Source organism: Talpa europaea (genome assembly GCF_964194135.1).
Source record: "Talpa europaea genome assembly, chromosome: 5".
Taxonomy (NCBI): domain Eukaryota; kingdom Metazoa; phylum Chordata; class Mammalia; order Eulipotyphla; family Talpidae; genus Talpa; species Talpa europaea.
This window is the reverse complement of record NC_140071.1, coordinates 47,338,295-47,359,461: the sequence shown is the minus strand read 5'-3', so window position 1 is coordinate 47,359,461 and position 21,167 is coordinate 47,338,295. Positions and strand designations below refer to the sequence as shown.

Below are 21,167 nucleotides of genomic sequence, written 5' to 3'. Positions count from 1 at the left end.
AAATGGAATCTCAAATTTGAGCCACCTTTTTTTTTTTTTAATTCCCCATAATTTTCACATTTTAGCACATTTTCTTAGGGGAAAAGAATATCAATGCATGCAAATAAAACTGATAAACTTAAGAATTAGATATCAATAAGAATAAAAAATATTCAGAGCAGAACCTGTGATTTCCTTTACAGAAATGGGGTAAATTCTGTGTACCTTCTGTGGGGACCGCATTTCTACAGCAGTATATCAGAACTGTAGAGTAAATATGTATAAATGCTTATGGCAACAGAGTATTTTCTGAAGTACTCATTTCTTTGCCTGCAGTTGGTATTGTAATTATAAAGCACTCTTACATATGAAAGCCAGCTTAAGAAATGTGGATAATAGGCAAAAATTTGTTGAAATCAAGTAGTCTTATTATTTGTTGGAAAGTAAAATATTTATACTTAAGAAGTACGCTGAGACGTAGACATTCCACTGATGAGTGCAGGCCTGTCTGCAGTTGGTTTGCACAGAGATGGTGAGCATGAGAAACACCTGCTCTCATCAGGAGAGCCCAAGGACAGTGTTCCACCCTCAGTGGCCCCACAACAGCCTCACATTGTCCTCCAGGGAAACCCCTGGCTGCTCGTGGGCACACATGCCCTGCTCCTGTTCTGAAGCAGCAATAGCTGCAGCCCACGATGCCCCAGCCCTGTCATCAACACATTTGAAAGATTCTCATTGCTATTCAGTCACCCTATGAAATAGACTTAAGTGCCCCATAATGCAAATGGGAAAGTTGAGGTTTTATGGCAAAGCTCAATGGACTTGCCTAAGACAGGCCCTGATGACAAGGGTTGGAACCAAATTTTATAACTGTGTCTTACTGACTTTGAACTTTGGCTCCGACTTTTCAGTGGCCAGTGGTAGTGCTTTCAGAAGGGCCCCGGATAGAGTAAGAACATAAACTATCCATGATGCCTCCTCACAAAATCTATAGTACAAAGGTCGTTTTCATTTCCGCCTTACATATAACACCCTCTATTCACGTTACTCCTTATTTATACTTTGTCTTTTATGTTCAGGTCATTGGTAAGTTTTTAAAGTTGGTCTAAAAAGACTCCCTGAGAAAAAACTGCAGTCAGTATAGTTTTCTTTGAATGCAGGGACTCCCTCTCCTCTTTCCAGGGGCCCACTATTTTCAGTCCTCATTGCTTCCGGTTCCTCGTGAAGACTGGGAAGTGATTAATACGTAAAGTGGCAACATCACCCTACCCCCTCTCCCAGGGATATGGGTTTGCAAACCACCAGTTGACAACCACAGAATGCAGGACTGGGTTCCCTATTAAAGGAGTCATGTGTAGAACTACAAGTGGGGAAGGAGAGTAGCTGGTAGAGAGCCCTTTTTCTGTTACTGCCGTTGTGACTGCCTGCTGTAAAAGGTGCATAGCAAATGTGTTTCATGGACAGAATTGATTGTTCAGGTTGTGGGTGTAAGCGGGAGAGATGTGGGATTCGTGCTTGGTGTGTAACAGAAACGTGTCTGACTTCTCTGTAGCCTAGGAAGCGGACCTGTGACTCGCATGACAGTAATAAGTAGCAACATTCAGAAGTCTTCAGATCCATTTCAAAGGGCAGCCAGAAGCACAAATTCTAAAATTACATATCCATCCAAACTCTGTTTGCTTGCAAACACTTCTCTGGTGCTTACCTTATGCCAGGCGTGATACTAAGCATTTTACACATACTTCTTTATTTCTTAAAACAATCCCAGGAATTGGTGCTACTGTTGCAATCACATTGCAGATGAGGGAACTGAGGACAGAGAAGATGAGCCATCGCCCACAGTCAAGCAGCTTGTAATTAGCAGAGTCAGGATTTGAACTTGGTCCTTTGGCTCCAGAGTCTATGTCCTGGCATACCTGCGACATGCTGAGGCTACATACAGGAACCCGGGCAAAAGAAAGGCTATGACTTCAATTCATTTGCAACCTAATAGGGAAGGCAAAATAAACACATATGAAAATGGCTGAGGGAATAACCAACAAATAAGGCAAATATATTCTCAAAAGTTACCCATTCTTTTCAGTATTTTCTAAACTGCCCATGGTATCCAAAGATGAATCCAAAGTGGCCTTTGCCCTTGAGAATTTTCGTGTCTTGTGGGAGAGAGAAAAGTAAACAAAAAATTAGCTTGAGTGAAGCCACTCGACGCTTGCATGAGACCACAGGAGCCCTAAGGAGTGGCACCAACAGACTGGGCCTGGTTTAAAGGACTGCTTCCTCAAGGAGGGAGAATAAGTCAAATCGACAGGGCAAGGAGTTGGGAAGGACATTCTGAGCAGAGAGGGAGTGTGGGCAAAGGCTCATAGGTGAGAAGTGCAGGCAGCTCAGCCACATGCAGGAGCAGACTGAGCCTGGGAACACCTGGCAAACAGGGGCCAACTGCCCTGACCAGAAAGTAAGTGATGGGAGGTCAGTGCCAGACGACCTTCAGATGACCCCAAAGCATCTTCTGGATCCCTCCAACTCCTGGGTTAATTGTATGAATAAAGTTGTGTTCCCAAGGGGATAGCTCCCTAAGTGTCATCTCTTCTCCGGGTTCCTTATTGTTGTTATCACAGCAGAGGGCAAGAGTGATTACAGTTTGCAAGAACATTTCTGAAGCAGCAGATGGATGTGAATTACGCCCAAAGAAATCTGTGACCTACATGAGGTGTGCTCACATTCCCCCACATTCTCCCCCACTTGTCTCCCTCCACTCAGCTACTCATCTAGTGATTGTTCTTTGAGAGGAAATTGGAGGGTGGGGACAGGAGCAGGGAGTCACCCAAGGTAACACAGCTCTAAATTCCAAGACCCTGGGCAGAATTTTGGAAAGAAACCACTGAGTCAGCCCCAGAATGAGTCTCTCTTCACGCCTGCCCTGGTCCAGCTCTGAAAGGACTGCCTCCCTCCGGAGCCTTTTAGCTGAATTTATGGTTTGGATAATACTAGAAGTGGTCCCAAGCCATGGCACTGGGAGATAGTGGTGATAAGATTGCAGGTGTTAGAGGTCAAGTTACTGCCTTGTAAAGATGTGAATCATAGAACATCCTGTTGCATTGAGTTCTAACAGCTCATATTTCTATATTTTTCCCCAATTTTTTCCTTAGTTCATGGGTGATAGGCAATTCATAATAAGGCCCACCACAGGCTGGCCCTGCTAGATGACAGCTTCTTGCCCTTTTTTAAGATTTATTTATTTATGCATACAAGAACTGGGGTACAGGCCAGAGGTGTGGGGGGTGAGAGGACTCACCAGAGACAGAGTGGGGAACAGAACAGGCAGATTGACTGAAGTATACTGCTGAGGGGAGCAGCAGGTGAGTCAGGAGAGGTCTGCTGCGCCATGTGGGCCAGGGATTGAACTTGTGCTGCAGTGGCTACAGACAGCTTCATAGTGCTACGTCTTAACCCCTTGTGCCATAAGAGAGGCCTCGCCCTTTTTCTGTTGAAGAATTTCTCCCATTTCCCACAGGGGACCAGGACTCGGGGAAAGCAGTAGAATGGATAATTACAGCTTCTGCGGGGGGCTTGAGGGTGGGTACAGCTCAGCACCCGCACCATAGACCACTGGCCCAGGCGACACCTCGCTAGCTACCCCAGCACACTTCCTCTGTGGCAGCAAGCACTCCTACAGGCGCGCGGCATTCCCATGCTGACCTCTCACTGCTTCCCCTTCACAGTACGTCAACCCAGCCTTTGAAAGGATGATGGGCTACCACAAGGGCGAGCTTCTGGGGAAGGAACTGGCCGAACTACCCAAGAGCGATAAGAACCGAGCAGACCTCCTGGACACCATCAACACATGCATCAAGAAGGGCAAGGTGGGTTTAACCAACAAAACACAGTCACAAATCCCTCCCTGGCGCAGTTGTTTTTATGCAGTCCTCAAGACTGGCTTCTTGACTATTGTTTTAATTAAGTGGCCAGTTCCTTATGTTTGCAAAATGAGTTGATGTTGGATATCAAGTGAGTTTAGTGCACACCACCATGATAGAGAATCTGATCATTTTACCTAAGAAAGTTGCATTCCTTGCATAAATGTACCCCAGCTGTTATTGCTGGAATCCTTCCTACCTCCTGCCCTTCCTAGCCCATAGAGCTGCTGTGTGCTTTTAAATCTGTCTGGTGTTTGGGTGATGAGAAGGACTTAACGTCTAGATTTTCAGGGAGGCCCAGTTTTGGGTCAGTTTTCCTTTCTGTGTTCCCTTTACTCATAGCAGTTCAACAGAGGTGTGTAGCTTAGTTCTCCTGCCGCACCATCTTGCTCAGTGACTTCCTCTTCAACAGGGCAGGTGAGGGCGATGGCACCAGTGCAGCGGGGAGTCCCCGCACACTCTCCCCTCAGAGGTGCTCTGCTTTCATAGCTGGACCCAGCCGTTCATTTTCATTGCAGCCCCAGAACACTTTCTCATGTATTACTTCATCTTGCTTTCTCTGACATAAAGTAGTTTGAAAGCATTGTGTGCCTTTTAGTGGGGAAAAGAAATAAAGTACATTAGTATTATATAGCATGGCCAAAATTTAAAAAAAAAAAAAAAAAGGCAGTAAGACTGATAAGGAAATAAGACATTGTTAAGGATTCTACTAGCTTGCCAAAAGAATAGTGCCACCCACCTGGTGGGCCCAGATGCGTACCAGGCTGCTGTCTCAGGTGAGAAGGGTCAGAAATGACTGCAGAGAATCTCAGAAATTACAAAGTTGCCTCAGGTTCCTCTGTGAGGTCGCCTGGCTCTTCACCCCAGCCGTTTCTCCAGGACGCAGAGAAACAGCGATCTTCAAACTCCCTTTCGCCTCATCCCTGGAATCTGCCACAAGCTGGACTAACCCCAAAGATGTAGGTGGAGACCCGAAGGATGTCAGAAAAACAGGGCTGTAGGGAAAGATAAGACATACTAATATGTAACCTCCACCTCTTCCTGTGGGCAGATTACTCTACAAGCCTCACTTTACCCATCTGTTATTTAAGGGTGATCATTCCGAGCTCACAGGGTAGTGTGAAGATTTTGTGAAAGACCCTGGAGGAGTCCCTTGACAGATGCCACTACACCCTCAGGACTGGGAGCAGGAACTCCACCCACAGGCCCTGGGATCCAGAGGGCAGCCTGGCAGAGGACGCCTTGGTTTTGTGGTCTTTGTGCACTGTGAGCCTTACCGAGTGAGCATCACAGTGGGTGCAGCGATATGGGGGCGTTTTGTGAAATGGACCGAAAGCATGGGAGAACTTTACTGCTCAACCTGGGAAGACCCTCTGTAGGGGCAGCCACAAGCCTCAATGGAAGGATTTTAAGTGCTCTCTTTGTCCATGTATAGGAGTGGCAGGGGGTTTACTATGCCAGACGGAAATCGGGGGACAGCATCCAACAGCACGTGAAGATCACCCCGGTGATTGGCCAAGGAGGGTGAGAGCATACTCTTGAACTCTTCTAGCTGAAGGGCCCCAGGTGGGCGTTGTGTTTGCATATCGAAATGCCAGTGAAAGTGACAGGTCCACAAATACAGTAGGGCCGGGCAGTACAAAGTCAACACTAAGGACACTCACACAGCTGGCGACATCCTCCAGACCCGGCTTCCCTACCCCCTTGTCTCCTACTTGTGGGCTCTACCCCAGCTGCCCACCTCTACCCAATCTTCTGTGAGTCTATTGTCCCCACTACCTCTTGAAGGGTCTAAATTTCTAGACCTTCTTACTTTAGAACAACAAAACAATGGGCTCCCTGGCCCTGGCCCTCCACCAGCAGCCACACTTCTGGAGGCACCAGCTCTGTGCTGTTTCTCTGAAGCTGGAGCAGGGTTTGCTCCACTTGGGAGAGAGAGCCCTGGAGGTCATGGTGATGGAGAGAAAGGGGTGTCTGACTCGAAGCTGAGAGGATATGATTCCATTTAATCTCAGGTTACTAGAGAAGGCTATTCATTTGTGGAGCGAGAAGGTAAATAGGCATTTTCTTTGTTCTCCTGGTTAAATTTTGTGAGATTTATGAAGCTAAACAGGATCTCCTAACAATCCATCACTGAGGAGCCTTTATAAAATAAGCCTGAAAGTCAGCATCAGCTTTCTACTGTGAGCTTCTAAGGGGCACAGGCCACAGGTGACATTTTGGGGGTATTATACCAGTACCCAAAAGAGGAGAGTCCCACTGTGACTCTTTAGGATGACCTGAGTTCCTTGCAAATTTTTGTGAGATTAGAAAATAGAGACATTCCAGAAAGTTAGCAGAGCACCTGTATGTTGCTTCCCTTCCAGTTTTCTTGTTTGGTTAGGTTTCAAAAGTGTTCCCTGCCTTAATTGGGAAACAACTGTCTCCTATTGCAATCTGTCAATCATGGCACCTTTTAGCTTCATGGTGGGTGTTGGGGGCAGAGACAGACCCCTAACCCAGGAGGATTCGTGCTGCCTGAGTCGCCCTCTGGGCTTGCGAAGGCCTCGATGTGGCGTTTTGCACCAACAGTCAGTGCTTAGGGACCACAGTAGCTGCCATGTGGTTGTTATCATTCTTAGACCATCTTCTCAGGAAATTTAGGATTCACTTAGTGTCTGTGACCAGAATTATCAGAAGACCAAGGTGTAGGAGACTTGTCATTGTTGGTACTTTCTGTCAGAATTTTTCTGACCTTTCTGATTTACAGATAAGATAAAGAAGTTTTCTTGTCCAGACAGGACTTCCAGTGTTTTTCCCCCAGTGGTTAGTAGTGAGCTGTCAGAAGACATTCCTACAGAAAGTAGGGAAGTCTTTTCTTCCTGTTTTGTGAATTTTCTTGCAGAATACAGTATTTTCTGTGCTTTCTTCAGAGTCCTTCAGAGAAAATTGATCCAGATAAGATTGACGGACAGACAGAGACACGTTGACTTTTTTCTGTAAAGTCTTAACACAACCCCACAGGATTCCTGGCTTCACTTTCAGTAGAAAAATCTATCTGAGCTGACTCCTAAGGCACCCATAGTCTTTGCCTGGTCTTCCCTGTGGTAACAAGCAAGACCACAGGCTGACTTTCAGGATCCTGCCCGTGACCTTAAAGGAAGAGACTCTTTCTCTGCCTGAAAACTGCCACGGCATGCTGTGAAAGAATGTGGAATGGTATAAAAACAGCAACCATGAAATTTGGTCCTTGTCCAAATGAGTCTTTTGCTTTTTATATTGGCTATAAAATTATTAGTGTCAGCAGAATTAAAACAAATTTTGTCTGGAGTGGCATTTCATCCTATCACTGAAGACACTTAGGAGCCAAGCTTCAGGAGTCAGTTACCAAATGAAATACCCATTAGGAGAGTGTTTCTGAGCCAGCTATAATATAAGGGAAGGAAGCCCAGTTTCTGAAGGCGTGTGTGGGGGCTGTGTGTGAGAAATGCATTTTCTGTAGATTGGGTTTTGCTTGAATTTTATATCTGCGGAGGATGGATATCTGCAGTTTTGCTTTAAGAAGACTGTTGATGTTTTCATTTGCTGATTTGTTGTATCATCTCATATCTGACTCACTAATAACTGATTATTTATGTTATTAGGAAAATTAGGCATTTTGTCTCCCTCAAGAAACTGTGTTGTACCACTGACAATAATAAGCAGGTACAGTATTCAGTTTGCTTCATTTGCTCTGTCAGCTTGAGTACGCTGCATTCTCACCACTGTTCTCTGCCTGTGTCTGTCTTACTGTAGTTGCCATTTAAGGCTTATGGCAAAATTAGCTTCCTTGGACAAATAGTTTTTAAAATTCCCCAGTAAGCATATGCTACTTTATTACTTGTGCATACCAGTTGTGATTTATCTTGTGATTGAGCATCTTTAGACTAATGTATTTTTAAGAGGTTAAAATTTTTCCTCCAAATTAAAAATAATCTATTTTTCTATCTTAATTTCTTAAACAAAAGTATACATGCATTTGAGAATTTCATCTCTACAAATCTGATTGAAAGCAAATCCTCCCAAATAAATACTGGTATTTTTTTTTAGCATTATATTACACAGAATCATGCATTCGAGTGTTGTCTTCCGAAGTAACAGAATTTTAGTAAGTTACTATATTTAAGAAATTTCATAAGGTACTTTTCATGAAGGACAGCATTGGTATTGGTAATTTTTCTTTTTGATTTATTTTTTAAATTCTGGATTATGTATATTTTCACATCATGTTGTAAAGTTTACTCATTTAAAAGTACTCACCAAACTGATCTATTTTTGAAAAGATACAGAATAGGACCTTTGACTTGGAGGAAGATTTTAAAAGAAGGGAAGAGGTTTCTAAAGGACAGGACTCTGGGGTAAAATCCATTGTAGTGGGACATGCCAAAGACTTGTGGAGCGTGGTATCAGAAAGTAGAGCCTGACCAGGCAAGGAAATAAGTAGGAGGAAGACAGGACTGGGAGATGCCCCGGTTCCTCCCAATTAGAAGGTGGCTCCCAGGGGGAAGTGGACTGAGCTCCCAAGGGGCAGTGGAGCTTCCCAGCACCACTTATTGAAGAGACTATTCTTGGCTATTCTGTGCAGGACTTTCAATTAATGTCTCAATCCATGGAAGGTATCCATGTCCATAATGATTCAATATTTGTAGCTATTGCCAGTGATAACCACAGTAAATCTTTCTTAGCAGCTTCCAAGTATGAAATGCCATGAATTATATAACTGAAAATTTGTACGTTTTGACCCCCTTCACCGATGTCGGCTTCATCCCCATCTCTGGCAACCACCAATCTGTTTTCTGTATCTATGATTTCAGTTTTGATTCTCATTGATTCTACATTCAGGTGAGATCATGTCATTTTTGTCACTTAGCATAAAATGGCCTCAGGGTCCATCCGTGTTGTCAAGAATGACAGGACTTCTTTCTTTTGTACAGTTGAATAATATTCCATATTATGTATATTCCACATCTTCTTTATTCATCTCTCAGGGGACACATAGGTTGTTTCCATGAAATGTAGATAATGCTGCAATGAACATGGGGGTGCATATATCTTTTCAAGTTAATGTTACCCTTTTCTTGGGATAAATACCCAGAGGGAGGCTTCCTGGGTCTTATGATAGTTCAGTTTTTAACTGTTGGTGGAATCTCCATACTGTCTTCCATAATGGCTGTTCCAATTCACATTCTCACTTAGAGTACATGAGGGTTCCCTTTACTTCACGTCCTTGCCGGCGCATATCCCTTGTTTTTTGTTTTGTTCTGTGTTTTTGATGAAGCCATTCTTCATCAAACCTGTAAGGTTTGAGGTGCTTTGTGGTTTTTTATTTTGATTTGCATTTCCATGATGGTGATGTTGACTTCCTTTTTATGTACTTATTAGCCATATGTAATTCTTAAAATAGGATTACTCATTTGTTTGTCATTGTGTTGTACGGCCTCTCTATACTTACATTAACCCTTATCAGATATGTAATTCACTAATTTTTTTCGCCATTCAGTAGTTTGCCTTTTCATTTTTTTTAATGGCTTCCTTTACTGTGCAGAAGTTTTATCGTTAGATGATGTCTCACTTGTTTATTTTTTGTTTGGTTGTCAAATCCAAAAAATTACCAAGAGGGATTTCAAGAAGCTGTCCCCCTGTTTTCTTCAAGGAATTTTATGGTTTCAGGTTTCATACAAGTCTTTAATCCATTTTGAGTTGATATTTGTGTATGGTATAAGATTGTGGTCCAGGTTCATTCTTTCATCCAGTCTTCCCAGCACCACTTATTGAAGAGACTGTTCTTTCCGTTTTGTACTTTTGACTCTTTTGTCATAAATTAGTTGACACTTAATTCATGAGTTTATTTCTGCACTGTTTCTCTACTAATACAATACTGATTTGTTAACTATAGCTTTATAATATATTTTGAAATCAAAAGTCAGCCTCATGACTCAAGACTACTTTGGCTATTCTAGAAATAGAAGTCTTAGTGATCTTAGTAATATCCATGTGCTTTTTCTTAAGATTCAGGTCAACGTAAAATACTTCCTTCAGCACTGAGAATTCCATCTGGAGCCAGGAAATTTTCACTTAATACCATAAAGTCATGTGAACAGGCAAGTCCTTAGAGACCTCTGGGGAAAGAAGGGAATTGACTTTCATAGGAAAAAAAAAATTCTCCCAACAGCGAAAATCAGACATCCCAGGAGGACGAATGTGGTCTGTGTGAGAGGTGGTGTGAGCAGAGACAGAGGTTCAGGGGAGCTCAGTGGCTCCCCTGAAATGAACTGCTGAGCCCAAGCAGTTTGAAGTGATCTGAATGGTCTGTGGAGCCACGGTGCAGTATGCAGGCTCACGTGGACTGGCTTGTGCTCGTTCCAGAAATGAGCCACATCCAAAATCAAGCCCAATCTTCCCTCCCCAACCTAATCTTGCTCCTCTACCTTTCTCCCTTAATGAAGGGAGCACTAAATCTCCCTATTTCCAGTCTCCTTGAAACTCCATGTAGCTAATGCTGCTAGTCTTCGTAGTACTTCTCAAGCCATCTCAGGTCCCCTCTCCCTCCACAAGCACTCACAGTACCTTCTCTGCTGTCTGCCACCCACACTGTTATCATGGCTGCTGTGTGCCTAATTGCCCTCTCCTCTCCAGCAGGGCCCCTTGGACCTACTTGTCTTTGACAGCCCACACTGCCAGATACTTAGTAGGCCCTCAGGCTAATGGTTCGCTTGAAAGAAATTATTCCCTGCCCTCCTACCAGTTGTAAAGTCCTCCTTCCTCACAGGAAAAGCAAGCCAGCTCTTAGTATAGGACTTAGGGATGCAGAATCGAGGGGCCCCCTCTTTTTTGAGGATCTAAATAGAAATGTCTCATAACTTAGCTGCTCTCAGAGAAGAGTGGAAACAGAGCTCAGATACCCTGAGCTGTTGACGTCACCTAATGGCGTTGCACAGGCCTGGGAAGACAATGAGATTTTCCAATAACAGAGCATTTTCTCTCTCTGGCTAGCCAGATTTTCCTCCTCTTAGAAGGAGGCTGAAGTGAATGGCAATGGCTCTGTGACAAGGACTCCCCAGAGGGTGGGAGCAGCCTGTCAGGGCTATAGCCCTGACGTCAAAATCTGTCTGTGGGTTTGCATTTTAATGAGTGAGACTAAGCCAGGCTTCTGTCTGCTGGCTGAGCTTGTCATCAGTGAAGAGCTTTTTCCCTATGTGAACCTGGTAGCTTTTTGTCAAGAGACTGGAATACTCAGCGAGGTTTGTCTGCTGTCAGCTTCGTTGCCCTTGTACCCTGAACATACTCTCGCCCCAGACATGTATTAAACAGCTGTCCTTTGCCAGGGACACAAGATCTCGGCCACAGACAGATACATGAGATGCATCCCCTGAGCACGGTGCAGGGGAGGTGCAGCGCGAGCACTAAAGGATTTTTTTTTAGGTGTCATCTAGGCCATGGGGGTAGCAACCAACAGCCTGCAGGCCACAGGTGGCCTGTTTGTAACTGAAGTTCCATTGGGCACAGCCGCGCTTCTCTCCTTTGTGGGGCATGATGCTGCTTCACCTACAGTGGCAGAACTGAGTATTTGGCAGCAGAGAACTTAAGCCTGCAGAGCCTAAAATAGTTACTATCTAACTCTTTACAGAAAAGGTTTGCTGACCCTATTTCTGTAATATAATATCCTTTCTTGTGTTTCCCACTTGTTAGGGTAGGGACAGTCTGCCCAGGCCCTCACCAAAGGTCTCCCCTCTTTGGGCATGCTTCTCTAGGCACCTTTGCCTCATGCCCATCCCTGCACCCTGATTCAGAGCCTAGCTCAACCCCCTTAATACCGGTGAAGATATGAGGACCAGGTTCTCTGGAGGCTTTTTCCCTTTCAAGAGGTCCAAATCTAAATTCAAAAGCACGACTCAAACTGAGAATTTCAGAAATCTGCACCCATGATCCAGCAGGCAAAGAGGGCAACCCTGTAGTGGGTAGTGTTGGAGCTGATCACTGGCTCCCTCTTCTCATGCAGGGAGAAGCAGAGATTTCATGTGCAGTAGGAAGTGGGTTTTTTTTTTTTTTTTTTTTTGTGAAATCAAGGAGCACAACCCACCAACTGGTGACTCCAAGAAAGATTCTCTTGTTCCAAGGAGGATATAGGCAGGGGAAGGGCAGTGATCCAGCTCCTAGGAAGCATTCTGCTCCCTGGCTAATCATGGTTCCAAGACAAAGGCTAATTGAAAGAAGAATGAGGCCATTCTGACCTGGGATTTGCACAGAGCTTTCCAGAGCTGGAAAACAGGGATCCCTTCCTTTCAAATTGCACTGGCCACCTCCTTGCCCTTATTTCATGAGAGAAGGTTGTTTCAACCATGAAAAATTAGGAATGACATAATCTCTGAATGAAAAGTAGCTACTTAACTTGGAACTTATATTAGTATAACACTGATTCTAGTAGAACACTGATTGGTAGAAATAAGTTCTACTGCACACTGATAAAAGCATTGTCACATCAAATCTGGGGACCAACATTGAGGAATCACTGCTTGCAAGGCACTTTCACATACGTAACTTATTTGGGAATAGTAGAGGCAGAGATTGGGGCTAAATTTGTGATGTTTACAATGATGAAATGTTATGATGATAAACTTCTTGGTGTTCATTCATGTTTTGTAGTAAGCAATTTAGCCTTGAAATTGTAGGAAAGAGTAGGGGGAAAACACAGAACTTTACTGTAATAGTAATGCATAAGACTAAGCCGGTCAGAAGTACCTCAAACAAGATACAAAAATGTATGGAGTATCACAGAGTAAAAAGCAGGATAAAACAGGTCTTAACTTTTGTGAAGGCCTTGTGTGGAGAAGGAGGAACTTGACCCTCAAAGCAGAAGCAGGGTAAGTTTTAATGAATCAGGTTAACTTGATAGAAGAAAGAATTATTAGAACTGACCAAAATTGGTAACATTTGGGGATAGGGAATTCCCTGCCATGGGATGTAGTCGGTTGACTGAGCACTCAGTAGGAAAAGCTGTATAAGGACATCACTTGTTGGCTGGAAGCTAGATCTGTGGTTCTCTGAGTGTATTCGCTATAGTAGTAGCCCAAAGAATTTGTTAGAATTGCAAAGTCAAACCTACAGCATCAGAAAATCCAGAAGTGGGTCTGGGCAATTTGTTTTAATAGCCCTCCAGTTAATTTTGACCACTCCAAAGTTTAAGAGTTACCAGACAAGAACTTCAAGGCTCTGATGGCATACCTGTATGATTGGCTCATGAGCCAATTTGGATTAAATATAATCGAAATAGATTGTTTCCATTTCTGACCCTACAGTCTCCCCTCCTGAATGTGACAACCTTGGCTTAGGCTGCTGGGGGCTTTGCCTTGCAGGGTATCCCAGCTCTGCCCCAGCCTATGCCCAACCCATGCCCAAGGGCTGTCTGCCAGTATGAAGTGTGGCTGGTCAAATGGAGTTGTGTTCCATGTAGAAACATTACATTCTGGTTTGCAGATATTTAGGATACAAAAGAACATAAAATCTCACCCTATTTCAGCCTCACTTTGATTTCATGCTAAAATAACATTTTGTACATACTGTGCTTAATGTATTCATTAAAATTGTCTCTTTTTTTTACTTTCTCGTGTGACTACTAGAAAGTTTTTTTTTTTTTTTTCTTCAAGATTTATGCATACAAGAGCTGGGATGTAGGCCAGAGGTGCAGGGGAAGAGAAGATTCACCAGAGACAGAGTGGGGAGCAGAACAGGCAAATTGACTGAAGTACACTGCTGAGGGGAGCAGCAGGGGAGACAGGAGAGGTCTGCTGCGCCATGTGGGAAGCTCCCTGGCTGGGGATCAAACTCATGCTGCAATGACTGCTGATAGCTTCATAGTGCTGAGACTTAGCCCTTAGCACCACAAGGGAGGCCCTAGAAAGTTTTAAATTACATGTGTGCTGTGCATTTGTGGAGCTCTCTAGCCCCACTCCCTGCCAAATCCTGTCACAAGTCTAGCTGTCCGTGTACTTTCTCAGATGACAGAGGACGCTGAGGAACTGTGCACAGGCATCCGTTTCAATGCCAGTGAATTAGCTGCAGACTTACTGGGCCTCCTAGGAGATGAGGCTGTATTCCAGACCCCAGGAATGCTTCCTCTGTGTGGGAAGACCTGGTGGGCACTTGACCTTTAGGAAATTTTGTTTGACCTTTTGTTTGAGCAAATAGAGTGGCGCCTTTCATTGCTTCTCAAACTGCAGCAAAAAGTTTGCTCTTAATTTCTAGTGCTCCTGGGTGGGTGGTGGGGTGCCCTGGGTCCCATGTCCATTCTTAACCCCTGGACTATCCTTGTTTGAGTGTGTCCTTATTCTTCACTGCCCCCCACCCCCACCCCCGGCTCTGCTCTCCCCATATGTCAAGTTCTAATCCTTTCCTTTCTGGCAGGTGACTCGGCTTTTAAGATTTTTTTTATGATTTTGGACCTTCACCTCTAACGTGGCAGAACAGATCCGATATGTTTAGTACTTGTGGTGTCTCCATGAAATTGAGAGGAGAGAGTGGCCAGAGCAAGGAATAAGGAGAGAAAGGCTCTCATAACACTTGCTAGTTTCTGTTCATTGAAAATCCCTGGTGATGAAAGCAAGTTGTCAATTTGTCCTAAATTCCCAAGTTTGAAAACTTGCATGTTTTTGAATGTTGGGGACACTGCCTCTTCCTTATCCTTCAGGATTCAACTCAGCTTCCCACTCCAAGAAATCTTCCCAAACCTGCCAACGGTGTCTCTCTCTGGTCAGTGAGGTGGTGACACTTGTCCGCATCCCCTTTTGGACCATTCATCTTCAGCTGCTTTGTCAGTTCTGACCGTGGGGCTAGAGACCCCAGCAAGTGAGTCCATTAGACATCAGGAAATTATTTTGAAAATCGTTTTACTCCCTAAGACGATAACCTTTGGGAAATGTAGGAAATTAAAAATGAAGTATTCTATCTAGTCCCAACTATTGATAATATTGTATATAGTTTTTCATCTGTGCATTGCCCATATATGACTCATGTGCTGTTACAAAGAACATTTGCCGTGTTCTCCCAAGGCATGCAAGTGTGATTTCTTAAAAGCAAGTAGGAGAAAGAAGATAGTGCAACTGAAAACATCATCTCAATTATCCCTGAAAGTGACTTTCACATGTAGAAATGGATTTTATGTAATCAGCACATAACCATGATACTGCATTTGTACATATGTACTTTACTCACAGTAGGTGCTGCAAATATTTGTTGATATATTTGGGAAAGTCACTAAGTAAACAATGGTTTTCCAATCTAGCTTCAGCACATATTTACACGGAGCTATTTAAAGAAAGGACTCTGATATTGCAAAACCACATTTTTTCCACAGAAACCACATTTTGAACAGCCAAACCCTGGGCAGATGTGAACAGAGTACCTGCAGAGTGTCTGATGGTGCTGGAGGGTCTAGGGAACAGGCAGGGACCCTGAGAATTCAGCCACAGGATTACAAGTGTGGCAACATCTTGACTCAGAGGAGAATTACAGTTTCCTGCCTGGCCATGGTGGTGGCTGCTGTAACCTGTCAGGACAGGCTCCATGAAACCCCAGAGGAGTAAGCTGAGGGAGTTACCTGACTGATAAGGGGGAGGGTATCTGAGAACACCCTGGCTGAGCAGGCTGGTGGGCATGGGCAGAGGTGGACGTGGGAAAACAGAGGGGAAGGAGCTATAAGTTTGAGCTGAAATCAAGTTTCCCTCTGTGAAGCCCTTCATGCCTGCTCACCAGTAATCTCTTGTAAGAGCAGGGAGGCCCCACGTGGGTGAGCCTCAAGACTGGAGGCCTAAACATGAAGAAAAACTCATTTGACTTAAGGAAGTTTGGTAATGAACGAGGTGCAGGCATGGTGAGCTGAGCTACTTCGTAAAAATTTAATGTTATCTATTTATCTCTGACACGTTTAAAACAACTGGGCTGTGAAGAGATACTTGATCTTTTAAGAAAAGAGTTTTTTACCCTAAATTTAAGTAAATTTCCGCAGGCTTCAGTTTTGTATGATTTGTGTCCTTCAGATTAGCATATTCTGTTCACTGGGAAACTTCACCTGATATCAAGAGACTTTTTTTATAGTATCTTAGATGGACTTATGTTCAAGTTTTACTTATTTAAGCCAATTTTTATGCAATTTATGGGTATCAGCAAATATCTGGAATTTTTTTTTTTTTCCCCAAAGCAGAATTAATTCACTTCACATGGCAGAGAACTTTTCTGCTTGGGGCGCTTGTGTGGCCTCAGCCAAGCATTCCTTCAGCCACTCAGTGCTTGAACTTGATGGGAGACACGGGTGAAGCTGAAGTCACTGTGTTTCCCCCCACATCTGTTCTTGCTTTATTGCCTTTATTTTTAATGGGAACCCCCTCCCCATCTACTCAGTCACATTTATCCTAAACCTGGAAACACCTTCACCCTTTTACTTTCCTCACCCCCTGCATCCTAGAAACCACTTAGTTCTGAAAAGTGCCTTCCTAACTCTGGACTTCATACCCCTTTCTTCACCCCCCCTCCTGCTTCACTTCATCCCTAGCAGCCTCTGGGGATCCTGCTGTAGCCTCTTAACTGCTCCCACTGCCTCTGGTTAGTGGTGTGCTGGCACCAGTTAAATAAGAGCTGCTTATTTAATTTTCTGGAATTTTGTGAGTCAGTGGTTATATCAGACATAATTAAAAATTCTGAGCGTGCAATTAAATTTTCGTATAGGTAGTAAGAACTCAAAATCCATCAGTTTTTAAGTGTGTTACATTTTATTTACACTGTGCCCTTGAGATTGTTTATATTACCTGTGGGATGAAAATACTGTGTGAAGCTGAGCTGCCACGCACATCTTCCCAGCTCCACTTCCTACCACGACATCCTCATAGCTTCAAACAGTTATGGTGGGATGGATTTTAAACCAGGGAAATTGGCAAATGCTGTAAATCAGGACTTTTTTTTAAACAAAAGTTAATTATTTTAAGTGCTCTTTTAAATAAGAAAGAAGAGCTAAATTGTTGTGAAAATGAAAAATCTTTGTGAGAACAAATTATAAATGGACAGCTCCCTCCTCCTCCAGTGTTTATTAGCTGTTCACATCTTGAAATTCATTTCTTTAATGTCAGAAATCCATGGCAAATTCTGAGCAGAGAAATTCGTTATAGGGAAATGTAATCAGGAAAGATGGTTTATGTAGATAAAAGCCAAGACTTTTTGATCCATACTTGTGATTTAATCTAGATCACATAGATTAGATTCATACATAAGTGAGATCATATGCTATTTGTGTCTCACTTAACTTAGCAAAATGTCCTCATGTTTCAAACATCTTGTTACAAATGGCAGGATTTCCCTTGTTATAGCAGGATAATCCATTGTGTTTTCAGTCACCCGACAGCAGAGACTTAGGGTGTGCCCATGGGTTATAAGCCATGCTGCGATGAGCATTGGGTGCATACATCTTTTCAAGTTCATTTTTTCGCTAGCTAACTGGGATGAATATCCAAAGTTGAGACTGCTGGATCATATGATAGTTTTATTTTTTTTTTAAGATTTATTTATATATGGGGTACAAGCCAGAGGTGGGGAGGTGAGAGGATTCACTAGAGACAGAGTGGGGAACAGAACAGGCAGATTGACTGAAATAAACTGTTGAGGGGAGCAGCGGGTGAAGCAGGAAAGGTCTGCCTCGCCATGTGGGTTTCTCCCTGGTTGGCTGGGGATCAAACTCGTGCCGCAGAGGCTGCGGATTGCTTCATAGTGCAGTGCTTTAATCCCTTGCACCACCAGGGAGGCCTTCATTTTAAATTTTTGGAGGAATTTCCATACTGCATTTGTAGTGGCTACACCAGTTTACATTTCCATCAAGAGTGTGCAGGGCTCCATTTTCTTCACTTGTTATTGCTTGAGGATGTTTGTTTGTTTGATGAAACCATTTTAACAGGTGTGAGAAGACATCTCATTTTGGTTTTGATTTACATTTCCCCCATGATTAGTGATGTTAAGCATATTTTCTGTTAGCCATGTCTGTGTCTTCTTTGGAAACCAGGTTATTTAGATCTTTTGCCCGTTCTATAATAAAATTGTTTGGTGTGGGTTTTTTTTTTTTTTTACTATTAAGTTATGTAAGATCTTATATTTTATCAGATATGATTTGCAGCTATTTTCTCCCACTCCATTGCCTTTTCAATTTGTTATTCATTTTCCTTTGCTGTACACAGTCTTTTTAGTTTGATACAGTCCCACTTGTTTATTTTGCTTTTACTGTCTTTGCTTTTTGTGTAAAATCCAAAAAACATCACCAAGATCAATGTCAAGGAGCTTACCCTCTGTTTTCTTCTGTGAATTTTATGCTTTCAGATCTTACATTCAAATCTTTAAATCATTTGGAGTTGATTTTTGTATATAGTGTAAGATAGGGGTCCTTTCATTCTTTTGCATGTGGCTGTCCAGTTTTCCCTACATAACTTAATGAAGAGACTGTCCTTTTCCTGTTGTGTATTCTTGACTCCTTTGTCATACATAAATTGATTGTATTTAAGTAGGTTTATTTCTGGACTCTAAATTCTGTTCCATTGATCTATGTATGTTTTTATACCAATACCATATTGTTTTGATAACTATACCATTGTAATACAGTTTGAGATCAGAAAGCATGATGCTTCCAGCATTATTCTTTCTCAGAATTGCTTGATATTTAGGGGGTTTTTTTGTGGCTCCATGCCAATTTTAGAATTGTTTGTTCTATTTCTATGAAAAATCCCATTGAAATTTTGATTGGAATTGTATTGAATATGTAGATGACTGAAAAATATGGACATTTTGGCAATATTAATTCTTCCAGTACTTGGACAATCTTTTCATTTATTTGTGTCTTCAATTTATTTCATCAGTGGATGTCCCCTGGGTGGCAGATGCTAAAACCAGGTCACTGGACTTGTGCACACATTCCTTTCTGGTAGATACTGGCAACCTAGGGCAGAACAGAAGAAAAATGCATAGTGTCCACTGACCTCTTAATCTCTGGAGAGTATTGCAGTTGGTTCCTAAATGTGTGCTAAATTAGTAGCAGAAGGCTACCTCTCAGGGAAAAACATCTAAGACAAGCAAATAGACCTCTTTCACAGAAAAACTAGGTACATTTCCTTTTACTCTGTCAGCACTGGGACCTGGGTGTTAGCCACCATAACTCTGCAGTAGCCCTTTAGTTAACTTGTCTATTAGTTCCCTATGGCCTTTTGAGTCTCATGGACCTCATTAGCTTTCAAAGTTGTATGTTTTGGGGGTCCACCTCTCAAAGACAAGTCTTAAAAATTAAACTGCCAAATGGTGGTTTCCCAACTGTGTTCCTCAGGGAGAAGCTGAGAATTTGAAGTTCCTTCCCACTTGTGTGTTATCATGTCAGAAGTGAGATTTACGGTGAGATTATTTCTTAACCTCCTCTACTTGTTTCAGTGTTTGAAACCCTCATTTTCCTCATATGAAGGAGTCACTCTGCTAGTTTTGAGATTTCTTTCAGAGGAAATTGTTCCATGTGCAGCTGTAGATTCAGTGTGTCTGTGGGAGGAAGTGAGTTCAGGAGCATCCTGTGTTGCTATCTTGAACCTTAACATGCTTGGAACTTATTTTTTGATTGATTTTCTGACTGAAGAAATTGTTAGTGATACAGATTAAATTTAAATGCCCATCAAGTCTATAGTTTTTTCAATATTAATGGCACAAAAATTGAAGAAATGTTACTCCAATATTCAAAAGCCATTTCATCACCCATCATTGATGAATGAGTGGAGTTTCTACACATCTGTTATCCTGCTTTCATCTTACCGCTTAATGTTAAGTGAAAACATCAGCTAACATTCCTATCAGAACTCCAGCCTTTATCATTTGCAACCACAGATGGGTTACATACAAGTGTTCAGCGCAAATCACCAAAAGCTTTTTCTAGGAATCAGTGAGCTTTGTAGACTATATGACAAAGAATATTTTGTATTGTTTTGTTTAGAAATTATATGCTACAGATCCTATATGCCAAATTGGCAATTTCTCTTCTTAATGGGCCAGAGAACAAATATTTTAGGGCCTGTAGCCTGTGTGGCAAGTAATCAATATTGTAGCAAGAAAGCAGCCATAGATGGCACATAAATGCTGGGCACAGCTGTATCATAATGACATAGTCACAAAGCCAGGTAACTGGCCAGGAGGGCACGGTTTGCATAGTTTTAGTAAGATTTATAATAAAGATAGGTCTAGATCTATGTATTTTCTAGTGAGCAGTTGTTAAATCTGCCAGCACGGCAGGGATGATCACCCCATCCAGTCATAGTCCTCATTGTAAAGGGCTCCTCGGTGGCTCCCCACCATCTGAAAAACAGCCATTAGTCATCTTTTAGGAGCACACCAGGTGCTCTGTAGTCTGCCCCTGTCTACTGGCCACCTCTTTTGCTACACTTAGTTCTGGCCACACTAATCTCTTTGTAGTTCCCTCAGCACAGTAGGCTTTTCCATTGTGCCTTGCACTTGCCTCCGTCTCGTCTCCTCTTCCTTCCTCCTATCCTCCCGGAAGGGAACTGCTCCCCTGACCAGAACAAATTTTTCCTCTGGTGGTCCCCCGACCACTGTCTCCTCCTCTCACCTGAGGGGTTCCTATGGCAATTCCCACACCAGCCCAGCTCATCAGGGGCAGCGCCACATCCCAGCTCCCTGCATCTCCACCTCCTGCTGATGCCACTGACCTCATTCAGTAAATATTTGATCAGTGGAGCTTGTCGGGGAACTTATGTTTTAATAATCATAATAAGCTGTCTTGTGTACTGAAGACTCTTTCTCACTCACTGTGCAAGAGCTGTCATAATTCAACTCTTGTAATCCTCCCACGACCCCAAGGGGTAGATACTATGATTCCTGTTTTCCACCTGAAGGATCTGAGGCTTGGCATGGTTAAGAAATCGGTCCAGGTTTCACACAGGTGGTGTGCGGCAGAACCGGAATTCAAACTCTAAGTAGTTCACAATGTCATAAAAGAAATACAGTGTTCTGGGCAGCCCAATGAGAGAAAGACTGCCTTTACAGTGAGCTGCAGGACCACTCTGTGGAGGAGGTGCTGACTGATGGGAGAGAATTCATCCTTGTGAGGAGAGGAATCCCAAGCAGAAGTGAAAAGGCAACCTGAGGGCAAAAAAAGCAGGAATGGTCATGTTTGACTGGGCCCCTGGGTATGCTGTGGAGTAGGGGAGATCGAGTTGGGGCTCTGAATCTCAGCTGCCC

The 21,167-nt window shown here is 43.1% G+C and overlaps 1 protein-coding gene across 11 annotated transcripts in view; it reads left to right on the top strand.

The window, feature by feature from the left end:
• Positions 1–21,167, top strand: part of PDE8B (phosphodiesterase 8B) — a gene marked incomplete at both ends in the record, with an annotated part of 202,820 nt that overhangs the window by 144,494 nt on the left and 37,159 nt on the right. For 5 of the 11 annotated variants that reach the window (XM_084233803.1, XM_084233808.1, XM_084233806.1 and 2 more), the window contains 3 exons: positions 3,702–3,842; positions 5,332–5,420; positions 7,520–7,580. The exons of 2 other annotated variants lie outside the window; for them this stretch is intronic. In XM_084233803.1, the coding sequence (XP_084089929.1) occupies positions 3,702–3,842; positions 5,332–5,420; positions 7,520–7,580 (291 nt within the window). The remainder of the gene's footprint in view (positions 1–3,701; positions 3,843–5,331; positions 5,421–7,519; positions 7,581–21,167) is intronic. 4 more of the 11 variants (XM_084233811.1, XM_084233810.1, XM_084233807.1 and 1 more) reach the window with 3 other exon arrangements.